A 22,263-nucleotide genomic window follows, 5' to 3' on the forward strand; every position below is an offset into this window, starting at 1 on the left:
ACAAGATATACAAGTATGTATATGTACAAACGCACACGGTATTTATATGCTATAAGGCTGTAAAGCAATTAGCTGAAGAAGAAGACAAAGAGGCTTCTAAGCTTGCTATTCTGAACCGAGTAGGAGAATATGAGAATCAACTGAAACAGTAGACTATCATTTGTATATTTGGCTATTTTCCTTAATATTTGATATAGATTACAGGTAAATTCACGCCAAGCTATCTTGAGATCCAAAAAAAGAGTGGACGATCAAGAAAAAAAGAATCGTGAAGCATTATTTGGCAGTAGAAATGGAAAGAGCTTTACAGAACAATATGAATTGAAGCAAAGAAATGTACAACGAGGGTAATGGATCATAGCTACATCATTAGTCTAAATAGCAAATAGTAAACATGATGAAGCCTTATTACGTGCTTCTTCAGATGTAACAGAGGCACTCAAGAGAACAAGCACATTAATGCAACAAGAATTAGAAAAAAGCACAATTTCAGCCAGCATGCTAGGTAAATTATATGCAAAAAAAAAAAAAACGTAAGATAATTGTTATTCACAATAGTTTAGCCGAATCCTCGAAAACGCTCTCTTCTACAAATATGGAATATCAAAATTTGGGTTCTTTGGTCCATATTTCAAAGCGAGTGATTACTCAGCTTGAAGCCTCAGATTGGTTGGATCGGCTTTTGCTCTTATTCGGTCTACTTATATTTAGTTCAGTTGTCTTTTATATTGTCAAGAAACGTACATGGGATGTAGGCATCTCTTGGGTATCATGGCTTACACAGACAAAGAAGAACCCAATGCCTACAAAAGAAGCTGCCAATTCAGCTATTGATCTTATCGTCGAATCAGTTAGTGTAGTGAAAGATGAGCTTTAAATAAAAAATGATTCATGGTCACACTAAGGCCGTTTATAGGTTGACTTTTTGTTTTTTTCGTTTCGGGTATTCAACTACCAAAATAAATCCCTTTCTGTTATTTTTTCTCTTTCCTCTTTTATAAATTCTTTTTTACCCCCCCTCTCTCTCTCTTATTCTTTATTAATTCAATATGGAGGTTGCCTTGTTGCAAGCAAAGAAATCTTGCCCTTTTATTCATGTTGCTTCTGCTTCTTCTCTCCGCAGACTTACCTCTGGCCCTAATATCAATCCTTTGATCACCAAGGCCAAGCAATGCCCTGTCATGAGTCAAGCCATCTCCTCCCGTTCAATTTCTACTTCTCGTGCTGTTTCCCAAGCCCCTTCTAAACCTGCCAAGGCTGCTACAAGTAAGAACAATCAATAGCGGAGATTGTCGCAGAGAAAAAAATTCTAATTTTTATTTTTCCGCTTATAGTTACTGGCAGTCACACCCGGGGCCCCATCGATCCCACTGCTGTTGTTTCTCATCAAACCAAGAAGCATTTTGACTATGAAAGCTTCTATCAAGAGGAATTGGAGAAAAAGCATAAGGATAAGAGTTACCGTTACTTCAACAACATCAACCGTTTAGCTCAAAAATTCCCCCGTGCTCACACTGCTCGTGTAACGGACGAAGTGACCGTCTGGTGTGCTAACGATTACTTGGGCATGGGAAGAAGTCCTGTCTTGACTGATACCATGAAGTAAGTAGTGTGAGAAAAAAAAATCAAGTATTTATATATATTTTTTAGACGTACTTTGGATCGTTACGGTGCTGGTGCTGGTGGTACTCGTAACATTGCAGGAAATGCTGATCTTCATTTACGTCTTGAGTCTGAATTAGCTGACCTTCATCATGCAGAAGGTGCTCTCGTGTTCTCTTCTTGTTATGTTGCTAATGATGCCACTCTCTCCACCTTGGCTTCTAAGCTACCTGGTTGTGTCATTTTCTCTGATGCTTTAAACCATGCTTCCATGATTCAAGGTATGCGTCACTCTGGTGCACCGAAAAAGATTTTCCGCCACAATGATATGGACCATTTGGAGCAACTCTTGCAGTCTGTAGACCCCAGTGTTCCAAAGATCATTGCCTTTGAATCTGTTTACTCTATGTGTGGCAGTATTGGTCCTATTCACAAAGTAGTTGAATTGGCCAAGAAGTACGGTGCCATTACTTTTTTGGATGAAGTCCATGCTGTTGGCATGTACGGTAGCCGTGGTGCTGGTGTGGCTGAACACTTGGATTTCGAATTGAACGCTGCTAACCCTACCCGTGGCAACGGTAGTATCATGGATGAAATTGATATCTACACTGGTACTTTGGGTAAGGCTTATGGTGTTGTTGGTGGTTACATTGCTGGTTCTGCTTCCTTTGTGGACATGATTCGTTCTTATGCTCCTGGCTTTATTTTCACCACTTCCTTGCCTCCTGCTGTTGTTTCTGGTGCCTTGGCTTCTGTTCAATACTTGAAAGAATCTAACGCTGAGCGTCATCTTCAACAACTCAACACCCGTACTGTCAAGTCTCGTTTGGGTGAATCTGGTATCCCTGTGATCCCTAATCCCTCTCATATTGTTCCTGTTCTTGTGGGTGATGCTGCTGCTGCCAAGTTGGCATCTGATGAATTGTTGTCTGAACACAATATTTATGTTCAAAGCATTAATTATCCTACTGTTCCCGTTGGTGAAGAACGTTTGAGAATTGCTCCTTGTCCTGGTCACTCACCTGAAATGATCGACCATCTTGTTGACTCTTTGGAAACTATCTGGTCTCGCTATGGATTTAAGCGCGTTCAAGATTGGGCTGCTGAAGGTGGTTGTGCCAGCGTTGGTGTTCCCAATGCCGTTGAACCTACTCCTATTTGGACCGATAAGCAACTCGGTCTTGACAAGATTGACGAAGAACAAGTTGTCAGCAACACTGTTAACTAAGATTGATAATAAAGTCTTATTACACACATATACTTTATTCCAGGTTTACATGTCTTTTGAGTTACGTGTGTCATAATATACACGCCATTTCAGGAAATAGATTGTACAATCAATGTGAAACAAACGAATGGGAAGAAATTTAAAGTTCAAGTGCATATGATTATCTCATGCAACAAAAATGGATTGTACTTTGTTCTATTGAGGTAAAAATATCTAATTGAGAAGGCTGTCTTTCTTCCTCCCTTTTCAATAGTGATAATGCATCATAGAAAGGAAGTAATCTCTAAATCATCAAATAAAACTACAATTGCTTGTAAATCCTTCCTTTGCAAAGAATGATCGTATCAAGGAAACTCATTTTTTAAAGTTTAGGTTTGTAAGCGATATTTGTACGTACTGTTTGACTAAACACATCTGCTTATTAGTCAATAACTACTCTTTTGTACTGATTACAGTGTGCAACAAACTTTGAATGCAGATTCGAAGGCAATGCTCAAATTGACTCGACTTTTTCATCTTAGTAAACTCGCTTTATTTTTATCAGAGGTACCAAGAGATGGCCTTTCCTCATTTCGGTTGGATCAGATTTTTTTTTGTAAAATATTTTTATTCAAGAAGTATGTTTTTAGTTACACATCACAGAGGGATGTAACGTGGGTAGACTGAAAAAAAAGGAGCGTATAAGAAGTAATCATTGAGAGACTTAGAAAACGTTTAGGAGTAAAGAATGCTGGTGTAGTGAGATCAAAGTCTGACTAATAATATCGGAAATGGTCCACTCAAGATTAAAGGGTTGATTGTCCAGTGCGAAACGCCATTAAGCGGACCATATTTGCCATTGGCAGACAGATAAAACAGTAAAGAGACAACTGTCAGGCAATAGGAAAGAAGGGCAGGATTCAAGACAGAGTAGGTGGTAAACCATCTCAGCTGAAAGATATACCTGTGGATAGAAATAGGTGAGGACTTCAATCCAAATGATCCATTTCCAAAGACAGTAAAGAATGAAATGTTCAAATGAGTCAATATTCGAAGAACACAGGCGACAATTACTGTTGGGAACGCGATTGATTTATACAGCTGTGCTTCTGTAGGTAGTTTCTTATTGATAACTCTGAACCACAAAGTTCTAGAAGGTAAAGGCATTGAGGAAGACCAGAACAGACGCAGCAAATTCAATTGAGTATTTGAAGCACTGGAATAATTATGCATCCTGTAAGCCTTGGACGTGTATTGGCTCCAGAGAGGAGAGCCATGCAATTGGCTCACTAACGATTGATCGTTTTCTTCAACATTTACTTACTCCACTTCATTATAGATATAAGGAATCATAAAGGTTTGTAACTGCACGCAATATCGAATCAGTATATCGTTGTACAGCGAACGTCATAAGAGGGGAAACTTGGAATACTCTGTGCGTACTTGTAAACGTAGCCAGTGCATGTTTTCATCAAACTTGAAGAAGATCATTGCAGGCAATTCTGTATGTCGATAGAGCCAATGGCCAGAGGGCAGGTCAGAGAACATCCTAGTTAAAAGAAAATGCAGCAATGTTTGGATAGGCACTCGCTGTAGGTTAAAGTTAATCCCAAAATGGTCAAATGCTTGAAATATGACAGGAATGATAGAGAACTGATGGCAGATATCATGTTTTCGCAAGACCGGAGAAAAGAAAGGCAGAGTAGGAAAGGAGGAGCTGGTAGACATAGACAGTAGATGATGGCTTAAAGCACTCTTCAGCAGCGTATTACCTTGGTTTCGATCAAGAAGAGCAAAAAGCCATTTCATCTGGAGTATTAAGTGTTGGCGCGCAGGATTTAGAAGACCAATGCCACCCTGTAGGCGGGGAAGACATAATTGATTGAAAGATACCTTGGGATATTTCTCTTGCCAGACAAACTTGTATATCAACCGCCGTATGTGGTCTGAAAATGCTTGTGTCGGGTGGAAAAGCCGCAGACAGAACCATGGGATAGGATGAGAGTGTTTGCAATCATTGCACCTCCTCGAAGAGACAAGCGTCGTTGTGAGAAAACGTAAATCAGTGTTTGTACTTTGTCAAGTAGCATATCCTGAACAAATTTTTTTTGTGTAGTAGCTTGAGTGCTAGAGGCGGCTTCGTTCGTAAAATATGATTGCGTTTCTTTTCTAAGCGCCGAAGTGTCTGTTCTCTCCAGTTGTTATGATTGATTGCATACGATTTAACAACTTTTTTAGTTGTCAGCTTGACCTGCTCCCATCGTTCTTGAGGTGTATCATCATCAGTCCATTGCGCTACCAGCTTGTTGATACGCTTCTCTATGGAATTGCGTAACCTTTTGTGTGTAGCAAAGGTCGGATTTCCTCGCCATATACCTGGTCCAAATTTTGACATACCTAGGACAAACTCAACTTGCAATATGTAGTGGTCTGACCATGAAGCCGGTAATGATGAGATATTGGAGTTTGTCAGTCCTTGTCGTATATCTTCGCCAACAAAATATAGTCAGTGGTAAAGAAACAGAAACTATCCCTGGATCGTCTTTGAAACGTGGGATTGTCCTCTAAATTATTAATAGTCATAGCATTTGTGAAGGACTGTTCTAGCCGAGCTCTCCATTGAGGATAGGTAGCATAGGGTAGATTAGCAATTCGTAAATGAGAGTAGTTGAAATCTCCAGAGATGATCAATTGGTCAAGGGAAATAATGTTTCTGAAGTCATTCAGCATATTGTGTAGTTGACAGTAAAAGGATCGACGTTCGGAATTGTTTGACGCAGGTGCGTACAAATTAAGAATATAGAAAGGTGCATAGAATTGTTGGGGGTGTTCCACCTTATAGAGTTGAAATCGATCTGAAGAAAAGGAGTGTGAGGTATCTACAACAGAGATAGTAAAATCTGAAGAGAAGCAGACGATTCCCACATGTTGGGTCCGAAAGGATTGTGTTGGTTGAAAGAGAATGTCGAGTGTGTCAATACGGGATTGTGTATCCGCGTGGGCTTCTTGAAAGCATATTATGTCTAGTTTTAAAAGTCCTAAGTATCGAATGTATTCTTTTTGTGTTTTAGGTTGATTCGTTTTCACTAAACTGTTTGCATTTAGTGACGCATAGTGTAGTTGGAGTTCTTTAGTCATGATGAGATAGTGAAATATACTTATTGGTGGCCTGCAGCGGGGCCCGTCGAATGTATACTTTCTTCTAAATGGAGCAATTGTTGATTGAGTTCAGCTAAAGTGTTTTGATCGGCTTCACTCAATATTTCTTCAGTAGATCTTTATTGTATTTGGTGGATCTGTTGAGCCAATGCCCGTTTGCAATCCACCTGCATAGGTAATAAATCTTTTAAATCAAACATGGCGTCCCCTTGACTCCATCTAACTCCATTGCTGAAACACTCTCTTCTTGTTCAGATTCATCTCTGTCACTGCCACTATCACTGTCACTATCATGACCATTGTTTGGTACATAGTCTGAACCTTCCTCGTCACTCTCGCCATCTTCAGACATATCATCATTACTATCATTTCCTTTTTTAATTGAGTTTGGTCTCACATTTTTCTTGGTCCTAGTCAAAGAAACACGTTTGTCGTTTGGAGCATACTTGGACTTTAATACTTCGGTCGAAGAGGCCAGTTGATCCGCTTTAGAAGCAGGTTGGGGCATTTCCTGAGAAGTCTGATTCTTAGGCGCTGGGGTCTTGCACTTTTTTGATGGATTGATGGGCGCTTTTCGTGGGCATTCAAAAGATCGATGACCAAATAAATGGCAGTGATAGCAAATGATTCGTGCTTTGGACTTTTCACACTCAAACTTCGTGTGGCCAGTCTGATGGCAATAACGGCACCAAGTGGACATGTTATTCCATGTAGCATGGAAAATTTTATCCTTTTCCTCCTGCCAACGGATATTGTGGGCTAACTCCTGATATTTGATTTGGTCTTCTCCTAACTGTCTGGGAGTACCAATGACAGCATAACCGGATCCCATAAAAAACCCAGTATTAGGTTCGGTTATAATGCCGACATCAATAACTTGGCCAAAAGGGGATAAACTGACCTTTAAGCCTTCAAGAACTTCAGATTTTGGCAACATTGGTAGGTGAGACAGTTTGATATTGGTAACCATCTAACTGTCATCAGTGGCTTTGCAAGGAATAAGTCGCAGCTTTGATTCATTGAATTCAACACCATTAATGCCAATATCGCTATCATGTTGGGGTTCAACGTAGATTTCGAGATATCTAGTGGTACCGTTATTGAGGAAAGAATAAGCATGAACTTTAAGATGCTGTTCTTTGATTTCTTGCAAACACAGAAGATCTGTGTATTGAGCTTTGACCTTGGTGATGTCGAGAAGAAAAGCATTCTTAGATCTAGATGATCTGTAAATTCTCGACTGTACTTCACTTAGTGAAGAAGAGTCTTCGGGATGAGGTTCAGTAATGTCCTTGTGCATCAAGGACACTCGAGTCTTCGCAGCTACTACTTGAGCATACGATCATTGTTTGCTAGTGTTTTTAGGCTTAGGAACTATTTCTAACTCCGCTACCGAGAAAAGTGTTGGGTCATTCCAAAAATTCTTGATCGAGCTTGTTTTTTCATCTTCACGAACTTCCGTGGATCCCACATCGGTCAAAAAAATGAAATTCACCCAAAAGCCAAACCAATGATAACATTCGATTTCTGGGTTGTTTTGATGATCTGGTTGTCGAGCAATGATCCATCAAAGATTGACATGGTTAAGCTGTGTTTTGAGCGTTTTTGCTCTAAATGTATCACAAAACTTGTTATCGATAGCGCTATAAAGATGTTTTATGCTATTTAGAGCGCCAAAGAACACATAAAAGTACAGATATAGACACTTATAATGTAAATGTGGAGCAAATGAAGATAAGACATACTTGATGGTTATTTTACGGTTATTGAAAATGCATACAACTCCAATTCTTCATCCAGCCGCATGAAAAATCGAGCTTTTGCTAAGAACTACATAAAGACGCAGTTATTGGGCTTTGGTGCAGTGACAAAAGCTGTAGATCTTTGCTTTTTGAGTCTTTTGATATAAAGACCACAACAACTTTGCTGCTAAAATATGGAGGAGAAGCGCAAAAATGTTTACAAGGTTTTTCACCCTCATCATTCTATTTTCATAGTACAGTTAGCAAGCAAACACATTCATTAAGAACTAAATGCTTTGACACACATTTTGAGTATTTAATCATGCAGATAGCTCTGTTTTTCGTCTTGTAGCGCTAAAAAGAAGCTCAAGGAAGTGGCAGCTTGATGATTTTCATGAGTAGTACCCTTTGGTCAAAAGTGATTTTTGACCAAATTTTACATGTCGCTTTTTTAGGCCCAAATCAACTCCAAAGGTACCCGGCATGTTAGTAAATACTTTCTGTAAGCGTTTAAAGTGTTTAGGCATGTACAAACAGGCTTTATAATACCTTTGTACAATAAGCAGTAGCCGACTTCAGCTTTTTAGCAAGGGTCATATTTGCATCTATAACACAAAAATAATCAACATTAACCGAGTACAATGATTCATTATGCTTATTGCAGAAAGAGGATTATAACAATAAAGTGATTCGTTTATTATTCTTGCAAGTCGACAAAATCTGGCTAAAAGCCAAGTCATATCAGTAATATACATCACAATAACTGATTAAATATTCAAGGACTTAATAAAACAAAGGAGGCTTTTCCTATTCTATCATGAAATTGGGAGGGAATAGTGAGGGCATAAGCGGCAGGGAACTGGAAATTAGCCATGATTATAGGTATAGTATGTATAGTCAATAATTTGAGCAGTTGAAAATGTATGCCTGTCTTACTCAATTCTCTCTCTCTCTTTTTTTTATGCTTAAGGATTTTTTGTAATGAATTACAGCTAATAAGAGGGAAAAGAAGAAGAAGAAAATCACACTAACAGTTTACCAACAGCCATCACTTCTTTTTATCTTGTGGGGAGTTTTCAGTACTGTCAATAAATCGATCATACTCTTCCGAGCAATCAGTTTCATCATCATTCAAGAACAACAGCACATTCTCGAGGCTTGATTCGATGAGTGATTTCAGAGTGAGCATATTTGTCATGAAAATAGGCAGTTGAGAGCGGAAGAAGGATGGCGAGGTGGGGTAATCAAACTTCATTTCTTCTTTGAATACATACAACTTTGGGCATATCAACTGCAAACTGTACACATGAAAGTTTTTCTTATAGAGCTGCAACCCATATAGCTTGACCTTTTTGATCCTACTTCCGCCAGTAGTATTCATATAATAGATTTGGTTCATGATGAGCTTGAGGTTTTTGGCTATTTTTTTCTTATCCTTCAGAAAATGAGTCTTGTTGGTCACTGACCAAGGGCCAGACACCTCTATGACTGACAGTGTTGTGATCACACCCTCTTCATCTAAAATAGACAGCAACCCATCCACTTTGGTCTTTCCAACCAGTGATTCTCCCCATTCTTTTTTTATCAATTGGTTTTGTCGAAACAAAGCCTTATACAATGGTGCAACAAAGTGAAGTTTGTAGTCATTTTCTTTTTGACCAATGTCTGCAAACAAATTTACGTTTTCTTCATATTTTTGATTTAAACTATTGAGAGATGATCAATGTCAGTAACTACTTGCCTTCTTCCTTATGTTTTCATTACTCACTATGTCTTGATCATTTTCTTTACAGAGTAAGGTAATTTGGATTTTTCGTTATCATAGAATGATTTGAAACGCGAAAAGGTATGGCAACTGCTGAAATCAAGATTGAGGGGATGTACTTGAGTGGGGATCTTGTAGGTTGTTGTCTTGAGAGATTTGATAAACTCCAGGCATTTGCTGGTCAATGGAGGAATACCATCTAAGCTCAAGTCAATGATATTGTAATATAATAAGACCTGCTTGTGGATTAAAGGTTGGTGTTCTGCAGTGACTTTCCATAGTTTAACAAAATCAGCAATAGCTGATAATTCATCATTTTCTCCATTCTCATATACAATCTCTTCTTGAAAAATCAAGTCATCTTCAATATTCAAGGCATCGTCTTCTACTTCTTCTTCTGTTTCATTGCTTGAAGGGTCGTCTTCTTCACAGTACGTTTTTAAAAGTTTATTGAAAAATCTGCTGTTCTCCTCACCAGGTTGACTGAAAGGGTCGTCTTGATCTGCAGCTCTTTTTCCATTATTGTTAATGACATTGTTTACTGTATTCTGGTTTCCCATGTAAAAAGTTTGATTACTTGGTGTGCTATTGCTACTGAGTAAATTGCTGTTGCTGTAGCTGTCAGTTTCAATTGAAGAAATTGGGATCTTTGTGGCAAAAAGATTTGCTTTTTTCCTTGTAAAAGAATTATAGTTAGGGTTTTCTGTAATAGTGAAGAGGTCCTTTTTCATTTGTTGAAAAGCAACCTTGTCATCTTTGTACAAATGGACATAAAATTTGCATGCTTCAGGATAGGACCAATCATTACATAATTTTGTTTCGAAATAAGACATAGTCTAATCGATACAGTTAACAAAAAAAAAAAAAAAAAGAAGAAGAGAGAAGTTGAAAAAGGTATTGTGATAGAGTCGGTTTATTACCTTTTGGCTTGATTTGCTTTTTAATTCTTATAGTCGTTGACTACAGTGAAAAAAGTTACTTTTAGCATAAATACGCGTAAAGCGATAAACGCGATGATTCGATACAGCAAGATCTGACGTCATATATCATTTTCTTTTACAGTTTGAACTTTATATTTTTTCAACACACTTTTGATTACAATGGAAAGCAAGTACTCATAAGGCAGGAATGCAACGCAAGGAATTAGAAGAGATTATTGATGCCTTTAGGGTTTGCTATAAAAGAAAATAGAAAGAGAGTTATAATGAATACTAACTTCTTGGAGCTGATCTCGTTCAAGTTATTTAACTTGAATTTCATCTTGTATGTTCAAATGATGCTTTCTATGTGCGATATCTAGTACAGTTCTGGTCCATGCTGAGCAACTCAGATGTCGAATGCTTGAGAGAGCCCGTCTGAGGCACAGTGATGTAGCTGGTTCCCTAACAAGCCAATGGTTGTAACAGGTGCTTGTTGGGAAAAGGATATCTCTATGATTCCCTCCATGCCATTTAGTGAGGTAGCTGCACATAAGAAAGATACGTGGGTGCCTAGTACAGTTCTGGTCCATGCTGAGCAACTCAGATGTCGAATGCTTGAGAGAGCCCGTCTGAGGCACAGTGATGTAGCTGGTTCCCTAACAAGCCAATGGTTGCAATAAGCGCTTGTTGGGATAAGGGCACTATCATGGCTTTCTCCATATCATTTAGTGAGGCAGCTTCGCGTATAGAAAATTCTCATCATTTACTGTACCAGATGAAATACAAGTTATATATCTTGAAGGAAGTTGAAGATAGGTTTTCCGTTTGCTCAAATGATGCTTTCTATGTGCGATATCTAGTACAGTTCTGGTCCATGCTGAGCAACTCAGATGTTGAATGCTTGAGAGAGCCCGTCTGAGGCACAGTGATGTAGCTGGTTCCCTAACAAGCCAATGGTTGTAACAGGTGCTTGTTGGGAAAAGGATATCTCTATGATTCCCTCCATGCCATTTAGTGAGGTAGCTGCACATAAGAAAGATACGTGGGTGCCTAGTACAGTTCTGGTCCATGCTGAGCAACTCAGATGTCGAATGCTTGAGAGAGCCCGTCTGAGGCACAGTGATGTAGCTGGTTCCCTAACAAGCCAATGGTTGCAATAAGCGCTTGTTGGGATAAGGGCACTATCATGGCTTTCTCCATATCATTTAGTGAGGCAGCTTCGCGTATAGAAAATTCTCATCATTTAATCATGAAATTCTGCTGTTGGATGCAGCTTGTATCAGACATAATTTGTAAGTTGCCTTATGTTTCTAGTCAGATTAGATAACAGCTCTTTGTATTGTAGACATGTTCATTACGCAACTGTTTTAGGGGCTTTTTGGCGACATCAATACTATACTTGTGTATCGATCTATCTTTGGCTCGCTTCCAGTACAAGACATCCTCAAAATTCATGCCACATTCAAACTAAGAAGCGATTCTCCTCTCCCCCCCCTTTTTTTTTATTGTTCAACTTCTTCTCTGTTCCTTTGTCTATACAAAAAAAAAAAAAGATTCCTCAATGCTACAATAGATCAAAACGTTTTATTCTATATTAATCATGACATTCCTTGCAAAGCAATAAGTTTCATTGGATTGTGTACAAAGTAAATCAGTGGTATTAGTTATCAAACTTCTGGGAACATACCTGCTATTTGAAGGAGGTATAAACAAGTTTATTATATGTATTCGCATTGAACCTTTTTTTTTTTTTTTTTTTTTTTTTTTTTTTTTTTTTTTTTTTTTTTTTTTTTTTTTACTGGGCTGCTGCTTTTATATGTATGGACCACGTGGGGCTTCTTGCATCTAGAAGAAAGGGGCCTTTTTTTTTTTAATTATATTTGTATATATAATAGTCTCAAGTAAACAATATTTCATGATAGTTCTTCTCAACCTAATGCCTATTGCTTACAGCAACATAGCCAAAGTAAGCTATATATACGTATTATTATAATTCATGACGTCTCCGTCAAAAAAAAACTCGGAGTTTGACTTTGACAAGTTTACAAGACAGAAACTCGAGGATTTTTTTATTAGGTTTTTTTTTCTCAGTTTTAACGCGTTAGATCAAGATGGCATTGCGTGTACCCAAAAGTACTCTTCCCCAACTCTTCAAGGATGGCTATAAAGTAAAGTATGAGAAAGCATCTTTCAATCAGCTCATTCTTGTTAGTTTCAACAAGGTATTGAAGAAGCCGTTCTTCGTAATATTGATGCCACACATGAACTCTCTGAAGTTGTGAGAACCTCAATGGGTCCTAATGGTAAGCCAAAGATGTCGCCTTTGTATAGTGAATACATCTAAAGAGATTGTTTGTTTAGGTCGTAACAAGATGATCATCAATCACCTTGAAAAGCTTTTTGTTACTAATGATGCTGCTACCATCATCCGTGAGCTTGATGTTGTTCATCCCGCTGCCAAACTTTTGGTAATGGCTTCTCAACAACAAGAAAATGAATTGGGCGACAATACCAACTTGATTTTGGTCTTTGCTGGTGAACTTTTGCAAAAAGCTGCTGACCTCTTGAAGCTTGGTCTTCATCCTTCTGAAATCGTACAAGGTTACGAATTGGCTAGAGACCGTGCTTTGTCTATCCTTGAAGGTAAACCATAAGCACGTATATACAATGTGTATTTAACAAGGCCCCCCTTTTTTTTAGAATTGTCTGTTGGCAAGATCGAGTCTTTGACTGACCGTGCTGAACTCAACAAGCTCATCAAGGCCACTATTTCTTCAAAGCAGTATGGTTATGAGGACTTTTTAGGGGAGTTGGTTTGTGAAGCTGCATTGAACATCATGCCCAAGAATGTCAAGGACTTCAATATTGACAATGTGCGTGTAGTCAAAGTAATGGGTTCTAGTATTCATGAATCACGCGTTGTACGTGGTATGGTATTCGGCCGTGAGCCCGAAGGTATTGTTCAAAAGGCTCAAAATGCTAAGGTTGCTGTCTTTACTTGCCCCTTGGACATCTCTCAAACGGAAACCAAGGGCACTGTCTTGATTCATAATGCACAAGAAATGTTGAATTTCAGCAAAGATGAAGAAAAGCAAGTTGAAAAGATCTTCCAAGACTTGGCCGAGGCTGGTGTCAAAGTCGTTGTCACTGGTAATGGTATTGGTGAACTATGTCTTCACTATTTGAACAGATATAACATTATGGCTGTTAAGGTCCTTTCCAAATTCGATTTACGTCGTCTTTGTCGTGTCATTGGTGCTACTGCTCTTGCACGTTTAGGTACACCTATGGCAGAAGAGATGGGTCAATGTGATATTGTAGAGACTGTCGAAATTGGTTCTGATCGTGTTACCGTCTTCCGTCAAGAAGAAGCTGAGAAATCCCGCACAACTACCATTGTTATTCGTGGTGCCACACAAAACCATATGGACGACATTGAGCGTGCTATTGATGACGGTGTTAATGTCATCAAGGCTGCCACTCGCAATCCTCTCTTATTAGCTGGTGCTGGTGCCGTTGAGATGGAATTGAACAAACGCCTTCAGACTGTTGCTTCTAAAACACCTGGTTTGAATCAACATGCCATTAAGAAATTTGCTGAAGCATTAGAAGTCATTCCCCGTACACTCTGTGAAAATGCTGGTATGGAAGCCACTGCTGTCTTATCTCGCTTATATGCTGCCCATTACCAAGAAGGTGATGTTGGTATCAGTGTTGGTGTCGATGTTGAGAACGAAAATGACGGTACCTTAGATGCTACTAAAGCCCATATCTTTGATTCTCTTGCTTCCAAGTACAGTGCATACAAATTGGCTTCTGATGCAGCGATAACTGTTCTTCGTGTTGATCAAATCATCATGTCTAAACCTGCTGGTGGTCCTAAGCCTCTTAAGAAGGATGGTCACTGGGATGAAGACGACTAAATACATCATAATAAAAGCGGAGCTATTGTTCAAGTCCCCTTTTCTTTTCTTTTTTTTTTCTTGTTCTTTCTGTTAGACATAGTATGCTGAGTCTTTTACATCTTGTAGCATATGGTGCAACTGGTCTTGCCTTTTGCTTTGTTATTTTGAGTTTGGGTGCGTATGAATGAGTGGTGTCCTTTATATTTTTTTTTTATACTGATATTCAATAGCTTGTGGTCTTTATTACCTTGCTGAACTGGTAACTTGATTCTCCATCTCGACATGCACTCATTTTCTATTCCAGATAGAAGAATATTCTGTATATACAAAGAAGGTCATTAAGGCCATGACAGCTGTAAGCGAGAATACACAAAAGAAAAGTAACAATTAAGACGCGTAGGTCATTATATCATTGCATATTCTGTTTTGGATATTTGATCGACTTCCATTCTTTTATTTGGCATTTTCAATTGGTTGCCACCTTGTTTATAGCTTAAATCTTCGTACATTCCCCTTTATCAGTCTCAGCAGTCTTCCATTTATAGCCAGTTGCAGTAAAGTATAGATGTCTGTGTGGATCTATAACTTATAGTTGCATAGTTCTTGTATTTGTGGACCATTTCTTATGGTTTAGATATTTCACAACACACTATAGACCTTTTATGGACATTGCTGCATTCTTTGGATTGTGCGTATGGCTTGTTCCTTTTGCTTATTTCATTAGTCTAAGTGCAAATGACAATGCTTTGCCTACAAGTGGAGGTACGTTGTGTAAACTACATGGTTCAGGCTAATAACAAGTTAGATCCTGCATTTGTTGACTCACTTCCAAGCCAACAGAAACAAGGCTTAATGAAGAGCTTGTTAAGTTTAATAGGTATCAAGACTCAAGAAGTACCTTCTATGCCTGCCACTTCTATGCCTGCTTCTTCAGATTATTATCCTGAATCTCAAGGCACGGCTTCTGGAATTCACTATATGCCTCCTAGAGATATTCAAAACAGAAAGACAGCATAAAAAAAAACAACTTTTTTTATTATACATAAAAAAAAAACTAAGAAAGGAATTGGGCATCATATTCTTCCATGATCTTCCGATTAGCTTCAACCTTGAGTGTATAACGACGGATTTTGCCACTGTATGTTCTAGGGAACGAATCCACCACGAAAAGACCACCTCGCAATTGCATTTCATTCGCCACTCGATCAGCTGTAAATTTGATAATATCTTGCTTCAATTCTTCTTCTTGTTCTTCTGTTAATCCATACACATCTTCTACAAAGCGAATATAGCCTCTAGGCACTTCGATATTCTTAGCAGGGACTTTGATGCCCACAACAGCACATTCGAGTACTTTAGGGTGCTTCATCATGACAGATTCAATTGTACTAGGATAAATGGAACTCTCGTAGTATCGAATCATATCTTTGTATCGCTCAACATAGTACCATCTTCCTTCATTATCGCATTGCAACAAATCACCTGTAAAGATGTATCCATCCTTATCAAAAGTAGCAGCCGTAATTTCAGGATCATTGTAGTATCCCTTACAGATAGTAGGGCCTCGGATAATCAAATGGCCAACATCTCCTCGAGGAACATCATTGCCATCATCGTCAATCAAACGAACTTCATAGCCTGGACATAAGCGACCTGTGCTTCCAACTTTAGTGTCTTCAACTGAGTTCTTAAAGAAGAGCAATGTTTCCGTCAAACCATAGATATCAATCACAGACAAGCCGTGGCGATCCTTGAGTGCCTGTACAGCAGAGAAATGAAGACGAGTACCCATGTTGTACACCACAGTCAAAGATGAAATGTCATATTCGTCTGCAACACTCTTGTTACACATTTCAGAAATGTTGTAGAACAATGCCATCATAGAGTTGATCTTGTACTTTTCAATGGCTACACACAAATCCCTGAGTTCAAACTTGGTACAGACATAACACTCATCTCCATTATAAACACACAAATGCAACGCTAACATGAGAGAACTGATATGAAAGAACTTGTTGCAACCTAATATTCTGCAGGGTTCTGAGCTAGGGTCCATGGGACGATTGGCTAGAATAGCTACCATACCGTGTTGTGTGAGCATCACTGCTTTACGCTTGCCAGTAGATCCAGAAGTGAAGAAGAAGTAGGCGGCTGATTCTTTGAGCTCTTGTTCCGTGTAGTTATATCGGGACTGGAGCAGTTCTTGCTTAGTGTATTTGCTACTTAACGATAAGAACACTTGCTCTACTGTACGAATGTGTTCTGTGATACTATTCTTGACTTTTTCACTTTCTCTTTCAATACCCATAATCAAGATGTTAGATTCAGGAATATTCATTTTCTTTAAAAGAGGTAATGTCTGCTCTAAGAAGGGCCTGCTCATAATAACCATTTTGGGCTTGATATTTTCAATGTCTTGAGCCACTTCCTCGGGTTTGTAGCTAGAGATAGAATGAGGGATAGCAGCAGCAATACCACCTAATATTTGATAATTAGTATCGGGCACTTCTTATCGTTTTCTCTTTACCTGCAAAGACAATGCCGTGAAGAACACTAGGGTAATTGATATCATTGGGACAACAGATAGCAATTACATCGCGGGGTTGGAGATCATAGACTTGCTTTAATCCAGTAGCAACTGCGAGAATATCTTGTTCAAGTTGACCATACGTTACAAAATTGTCTGGGTTCTCAACATCAATAAAAGTGCGAGTGTTTGGATCGACCTTGTTCTTGTTGTTTGTAAACAAAATGTCAAACACAGGACTATCAGATGGAAAAGGATTGGGATGTGTAAAATGAGGTTTATAGATAATTGGACCCTTTGCTTCTTCGTGGGTCAGTTTAGGAACCTTTACAACCATGGTTAATTTGATAAGAGAAAGAACAAGAGAGTCTAGGTGATGAAATTTGGCCGAAATTAATTCTATTAAATGGCCTCCGTCCCTGAAGTCTACATAAATGACGACAGTTGTCTCACACTGTCGTAATACAAAGTGAGAGTTAATCAAGTTTATTTGTATTACGCGAATTATCTACAAGATGTGCATAGAACAAGCTAGGACACTGTTTGCATGGGAACCCAAGGCATCAACAGCTACACTAGTGATAGAAGGAACGGTTTCCGTTATTTTCGCAAGTTCGGACACTAAATAGTTTGTGGCAATCGTGTCATCCAAAAAGAGCGTGTTGCAATAGTAAACTCGAACCGAAAGGACATCTTTCCACCTCTTTCCAGATTGTTCAAGGGATTTGCTGAGCGAAGAGACTATATCTGTAAACACATCTTTGGTGCCTAAAATACAGTGCATAATGAATAAATATGTGTGTATGAATAAATATCTTTTACCTGTTAATTGTGCAACAATCGTTGTCATTTGTTTTCTTATAGATACTCGTGAGCCTGTGTTCGTATCTAAGTCGGACAAGAAAATGAGTCAATAAAACATGAAGTGATAAAAAAATTGATTACTAAAGGGTTCTTGTGTCAAATTAAGCGAGTCTAATTTGTTTATGCCTTCTTCATCTGAATCATCACTGTCCGAGACAGGCAGAGGAGCACTTAGGACAACTTGCCATTCTACCATAGCCCCTTTGGGAAGTGCCGGAACTGCGGCATAAACAGTAGGCGGTGTTTGGTTGTTCATGTATGTATTCCAGGTAGCTTCAGCTAAGGGTAAATAATTAGGACTGCTAACATAGCAATAACAAAGAGCCACGTGCGATTTTAAAGGCAATCCAAGTACAGAAGCAATAGTTTCTAGGTTTCTTAAAGATAGAGCGGCTTCATCCGCAAATGACTTGGGAGATGGTAGTTCTAAAGTGTTGGGCACAAGGCCAATTTGGCCAGCAATAAATGCATGCCCTTGAGTCTATAGACCATCAGTACATCAAATCAACATGAAAAAGTCATTTACAATCACACTCTGAGAATAAGGTCCAATATTAGCTGGTGCCCAATAAGAAATACCTTGTACATGCATCGTATCTCTTTTGACGTTATCTTGTGCTTTGATTGCAACGACATCAATTTTAAGGTTACAGGGACTTTTCAAGTGTGCACCTATAAGGGCTCTAAAGCGTACAAGGTTACTTAATCAAATTCATTTCTTTTTTCCTCTCCTACCTTGGAGAAGGATTGATATCAAAAAAATTTTTGTAGATAGCATTGATTCGACCAAAATCATTCATATCTCGTACTAGCACATTGACTGTGACCACATCTTTCCAACTCAAATCTCTTTGTGCTAGCTTTTCTTGTACTGCTTTCATGCATGCTTCTGTCTCCTCTTCAATGCTGTCAAAACTATTTTGTGTTTCATATGCAGTGGTTCCGGAGATAGCAACAAACGGGAAAAGGTCAGTAGTTGCACACTGCTCACGTTTGATATTTTCCAAGCAAACTGTCTTTAACTCTGGCTGAATAATTGACGTATCTTGATTATCAACGCAAGTGATGATGTCTTGGTATAAATCCCAATTCTTCCAGTCTTGAATGACAGTGTTACACATGTCCGTTTCTTCGGAAGTCTTTTGGATTACAGAGCATTTTTTGAATTTCAAATAAGCGACTTGAGCAAATGCATCGTCTGAGTGAATTATAGTCTCAGTTTCATCTCTAAGAGAAACTCAGTTCACAAACAATAATAATAAAAACGGCTTACACAACAATACGCTTTTTGAATAAAGGACAATCAATGGTGAATGTCTCATATTCGCCTCCTTCACCACAGATATGTAAATCATACATGTCATTCTACAAACAGTGAATAAAACAAACATCATTGTCGACTATATCAACCTTACCATCTTACACAAAAAAGGGTACATTTGTCCAATTGATTTTCCTAAATGCATTGGTTTTAATCCAATAGCAGCCACCTTGATAAGGATAGCATTCACTCCTGCATTGGCCATTTCATATAAAAGCTCTTTTTGATCTCTTCTCCATAAATAAGCAAAGGAAGTAAGGCCTAGTCGATTGCAGCTAATATTCTGTATTAGAGTTAACTGTAAGATGGTTTTCTACTTTACACATGCTCCACTCGCACTCGCTGATAATTAGATAGGATAGCGCCTACTGAAACACCCTTGACATCTGGGTGATTTTCCTAAAGATATATTATGTATTTGACAAAATTATATTATTCTTAGTTACCAATACTTCAGACAGCAGCATAAATAGATCTTCTGTTTCATCGTTAGCTGTAACAGTATAGTCAGATCCTTGAAGGATTGATCCACCCAAAATTTCTCTTCTATATAACGGCAGATCCATACATTCTGAATAATAATGAATGGCATCATGGCCTACTGTCTGGTACATGAAACTATCCAACTCATCTGCTCAATGTTAGCTCATTCAACAGAGAATGAACGAAATGCTCTACCTTTGCCTGATTGATTTGGAGGCCTTAAATTCGCGAGTGCAACGATCTCATGACCATTGGCTACACATTGCATCATATTATAGCAACTGTCTTTTCCGCCACTAAAACTGGAATCAGTAACTGAATGGTTATAACCTGATCAGAAGTGTACCTGATTAATGCCACGATCTTCATACTGGGTAAATCGAGTTGTCAAAAAGCACTAAAACTTTTTTTTCTTCAATAAGTAAAACCATACTGAGTTTGAATAAGATAAAGTTAATCTGGCATCCTCGAGACAATCTGTCGTTGACTTCAATAAATCATGCAAAGGGTCATTGTATTCCTTAAGCTCGATATGTCTTTGTCACTAAGATGCATGTAGCCCCTTTTGTCGTGTTGACTTATTCAATGATAAGATAACATTTATCAAGAGAACACGGGATAGCTAGATACTGTTTGTTGTTAACGGTATAGCGTGTTAGGTATGTCCTCCCTTACATTATGCTCCTCTAAGTTACCTATATGGTCAAGATGTGATACAGACAAGATGACAGTTCTATAGCAGTAAGTCCTCTTTAATCCTTTTGATAGCACGAATGTTAGAACTTTGATTATTCGTAGTGCAATTAAGGTATTTCATCTTTCATGTCGCTCGCAAATTCATGCGTAATGTTGTAGTATCTTTCTTTCCCTCTAGCTTCTATACATTGTTAGAAACAAGAAGCTTGCTTTCTGTTCTCTGTGTGACTCTTGTCTTTATAGTATGCTCCCCATTCGTTTGTGCTCAAGAATGCAAGACATCTCCTTGTCCAGAGCCTTTTGGGTCTTGTAATCAATGCTATATCGGTATAGAAGGGATATTTCCTGCTACTCGTGAAGTATGTGGATTTTATGATCAAGAAAAATGTAAAAAAGCTTTTAGAAACATCTTTCTTTGTGATGATGGTATCAACAGCTGTGCTTGCGTTGATACAGGAGCAATTAGTGCCAAGATGGGTGGTTTTCCATAAGATTATGACGATTGTATCCAAACAAGCGGTCGAGACGCATACCTATGTGTGAACGGCAAATGCTTATCCACATGTACTGGCATTGGTTATAGTCCTTTTTAGGTCTTTAATAAAGATTCACAATCATAGAAGAAAAAGAGTGGCATCTTATTCTTAAGCCGCAATTTACTAACGCTAGGCAAATATGGGAAAACTTCTTAAAATTTCCACTATCTTCAAAGACCAATTCCGAGAGTATGCGACAGATGTTGTAGTCTCTGATGACTCTGTTTGCTTGCTAATTGTATCATGAGAATGCTGTGATAAGAATGAAAAGTTTGTAAACAATTTTGCTTATTTGCTCAGTATTTTAGCAGCAAGTTTACTATGTTTTCACATCAATAAACTTGTAAGAAAGAACTATTACAGCGTTGCTTGTTGCATATTGAGCGACAGCAAGGAAGTTAGCTTACGCCTAGATTGATATAGGTTTACTTTGCGTAATCATTGGTTTTTTAGATTTGCAAGATGAAGAGTAAACTAAATGAGGTGTAAAAGAGAGATAAATAAACAAAAAGAGAGTTTTCTGGTATTTGCAAGATTATAAATGAATGTATGAAATCAATGAGAGTTGAAAGCGATAAGACGAATTCTCCGTCAGTTTAACATTTAGTATAAAAAACATCCCTTTCTTTGGTGAAAGGGATTGAGCACCTTTCTAGTTAAGCATCTTGTATGAGTGAGCAGTCTGATATATCATTACTTAATAATGTAAAAGAGATACCAGGTAAACATATTCTTCAACTGTAAAGAAGGTATCATTTCATGTAGATCTTGATCTTTCTTCCAGACATACAAAGGTATTATAAAGCCTGTTTGTACATGCCTAAACACTTTAAACGCTTACAGAAAGTATTTACTAACATGCCGGGTACCTTTGGAGTTGATTTGAGCCTAAAAAAGCGACTTGTAAAATTTGGTCAAAAATCACTTTTGACCAAAGGGTACTACTCATGAAAATCATCAAGCTGCCATTTCCTTGAGCTTCTTTTTAGCGCTACAAGACAAAAAACAGAGCTATCTGCATGATTAAATACTCAAAATGTGTGTCAAAGCATTTAGTTCTTAATGAATGTGTTTGCTTGCTAACTGTACTATGAAAATAGAATGATAAGGGTGAAAAACCTTGTAAACATTTTTGCGCTTCTCCTCCATATTTTAGCAGCAAAGTTGTTGTGGTCTTTATATCAAAAGACTCAAAAAGCAAAGATCTACAGCTTTTGTCACTGCACCAAAGCCCAATAACTGCGTCTTTATGTAGTTCTTAGCAAAAGCTCGATTTTTCATGCGGCTGGATGAAGAATTGGAGTTGTATGCATTTTCAATAACCGTAAAATAACCATGAAGTATGTCTTATCTTCATTTGCTTCACATTTACATTATAAGTGTCTATATCTGTACTTTTATGTGTTCTTTGGCGCTCTAAATAGCGATTAAGGTCTACTGCGCACTATAGTCTACACAAAAGGAGCTCTTTTCAAGCACCATTTGGTTTGCAGAATATAGATGAGTAATATTTGCTATAATACATGATATCTATGA

General features: G+C 38.2%; 7 protein-coding genes across 7 annotated transcripts; 4 read left to right on the forward strand and 3 right to left on the reverse strand.

The window, feature by feature from the left end:
• The first annotated feature begins 56 nt into the window (after positions 1 to 56).
• On the forward strand, positions 57 to 962 carry B0P05DRAFT_524837 (uncharacterized protein). The gene is made up of 4 exons (XM_051576250.1): positions 57 to 148; positions 198 to 347; positions 390 to 505; positions 564 to 962. The coding sequence occupies exons 3-4, from the start codon at positions 460 to 462 to the stop codon at positions 875 to 877; spliced, it is 360 nt and encodes a 119-aa protein (XP_051438587.1). The 5' UTR covers positions 57 to 148; positions 198 to 347; positions 390 to 459; the 3' UTR covers positions 878 to 962.
• A 1-nt stretch (position 963) lies between these two features.
• B0P05DRAFT_524841 (pyridoxal phosphate-dependent transferase) lies at positions 964 to 3,035 on the forward strand. Its single transcript, XM_051576251.1, has 3 exons — positions 964 to 1,266; positions 1,335 to 1,602; positions 1,651 to 3,035. The coding sequence occupies exons 1-3, from the start codon at positions 1,050 to 1,052 to the stop codon at positions 2,828 to 2,830; spliced, it is 1,665 nt and encodes a 554-aa protein (XP_051438588.1). The 5' UTR covers positions 964 to 1,049; the 3' UTR covers positions 2,831 to 3,035.
• Positions 3,036 to 8,619: 5,584 nt separating this feature from the next.
• Positions 8,620 to 10,756, reverse strand: B0P05DRAFT_216927 (uncharacterized protein). Its single transcript, XM_051573252.1, has 3 exons — positions 10,396 to 10,756; positions 9,479 to 10,311; positions 8,620 to 9,416 (listed from the first exon to the last, which is right to left on the reverse strand). The coding sequence occupies exons 2-3, from the start codon at positions 10,306 to 10,308 to the stop codon at positions 8,759 to 8,761; spliced, it is 1,488 nt and encodes a 495-aa protein (XP_051438589.1). The 5' UTR covers positions 10,309 to 10,311; positions 10,396 to 10,756; the 3' UTR covers positions 8,620 to 8,758.
• Positions 10,757 to 12,506: 1,750 nt separating this feature from the next.
• On the forward strand, positions 12,507 to 14,318 carry B0P05DRAFT_583392 (T-complex protein 1 theta subunit; the record flags this gene model as incomplete). The annotated part of the gene is made up of 4 exons (XM_051582246.1): positions 12,507 to 12,563; positions 12,608 to 12,698; positions 12,757 to 13,038; positions 13,096 to 14,318. 4 exons carry the CDS (start codon positions 12,507 to 12,509, stop codon positions 14,316 to 14,318), a joined length of 1,653 nt encoding a protein of 550 aa, XP_051438590.1.
• A 136-nt stretch (positions 14,319 to 14,454) lies between these two features.
• Positions 14,455 to 15,336, forward strand: B0P05DRAFT_217002 (transmembrane adaptor Erv26-domain-containing protein). Its single transcript, XM_051573253.1, has 5 exons — positions 14,455 to 14,474; positions 14,531 to 14,655; positions 14,701 to 14,854; positions 14,901 to 15,062; positions 15,106 to 15,336. The coding sequence occupies exons 2-5, from the start codon at positions 14,647 to 14,649 to the stop codon at positions 15,315 to 15,317; spliced, it is 537 nt and encodes a 178-aa protein (XP_051438591.1). The 5' UTR covers positions 14,455 to 14,474; positions 14,531 to 14,646; the 3' UTR covers positions 15,318 to 15,336.
• An 18-nt stretch (positions 15,337 to 15,354) lies between these two features.
• Positions 15,355 to 17,164, reverse strand: B0P05DRAFT_462570 (uncharacterized protein; the record flags this gene model as incomplete). The annotated part of the gene is made up of 2 exons (XM_051574123.1): positions 15,355 to 16,778; positions 16,828 to 17,164. The coding sequence occupies 2 exons, from the start codon at positions 17,162 to 17,164 to the stop codon at positions 15,355 to 15,357; spliced, it is 1,761 nt and encodes a 586-aa protein (XP_051438592.1).
• A 171-nt stretch (positions 17,165 to 17,335) lies between these two features.
• On the reverse strand, positions 17,336 to 19,864 carry B0P05DRAFT_583395 (uncharacterized protein; the record flags this gene model as incomplete). Its single annotated transcript, XM_051582247.1, has 11 exons — positions 17,336 to 17,595; positions 17,650 to 17,715; positions 17,773 to 18,172; positions 18,218 to 18,374; positions 18,427 to 18,918; positions 18,965 to 19,056; positions 19,107 to 19,287; positions 19,335 to 19,411; positions 19,459 to 19,643; positions 19,691 to 19,791; positions 19,842 to 19,864. 11 exons carry the CDS (start codon positions 19,862 to 19,864, stop codon positions 17,336 to 17,338), a joined length of 2,034 nt encoding a protein of 677 aa, XP_051438593.1.
• Positions 19,865 to 22,263: the final 2,399 nt, after the last annotated feature.

The sequence above is a fragment of the Gilbertella persicaria genome (assembly GCF_025201335.1).
Source record: "Gilbertella persicaria strain CBS 190.32 chromosome Unknown B0P05scaffold_4, whole genome shotgun sequence".
Taxonomy (NCBI): Eukaryota; Fungi; Mucoromycota; class Mucoromycetes; order Mucorales; family Choanephoraceae; genus Gilbertella; species Gilbertella persicaria.

Bases quoted from the DNA above. Each gene is read 5' to 3' on its own strand.
- B0P05DRAFT_217002 (XM_051573253.1), top strand. The intron at 14,855-14,900 runs GTAAAGTATAGA...ATAGTTGCATAG, and splicing joins TCCATTTATAGCCAGTTGCA to TTCTTGTATTTGTGGACCAT. The intron at 15,063-15,105 runs GTACGTTGTGTA...ATAACAAGTTAG, and splicing joins TGCTTTGCCTACAAGTGGAG to ATCCTGCATTTGTTGACTCA.
- B0P05DRAFT_524837 (XM_051576250.1), top strand. From the start codon at position 460: ATGCAACAAGAATTAGAAAAAAGCACAATTTCAGCCAGCATGCTAG. The intron at 506-563 runs GTAAATTATATG...ACAATAGTTTAG, and splicing joins AATTTCAGCCAGCATGCTAG to CCGAATCCTCGAAAACGCTC.
- B0P05DRAFT_216927 (XM_051573252.1), bottom strand. From the start codon at position 10,308: ATGTCTTATTTCGAAACAAAATTATGTAATGATTGGTCCTATCCTGAA. The intron at 9,417-9,478 runs GTGAGTAATGAA...ATCTCTCAATAG, and splicing joins AAGAAAATGATCAAGACATA to TTTAAATCAAAAATATGAAG.
- B0P05DRAFT_524841 (XM_051576251.1), top strand. From the start codon at position 1,050: ATGGAGGTTGCCTTGTTGCAAGCAAAGAAATCTTGCCCTTTTATTCAT. The intron at 1,267-1,334 runs GTAAGAACAATC...TTCCGCTTATAG, and splicing joins ACCTGCCAAGGCTGCTACAA to TTACTGGCAGTCACACCCGG. The intron at 1,603-1,650 runs GTAAGTAGTGTG...TATATTTTTTAG, and splicing joins GTCTTGACTGATACCATGAA to ACGTACTTTGGATCGTTACG.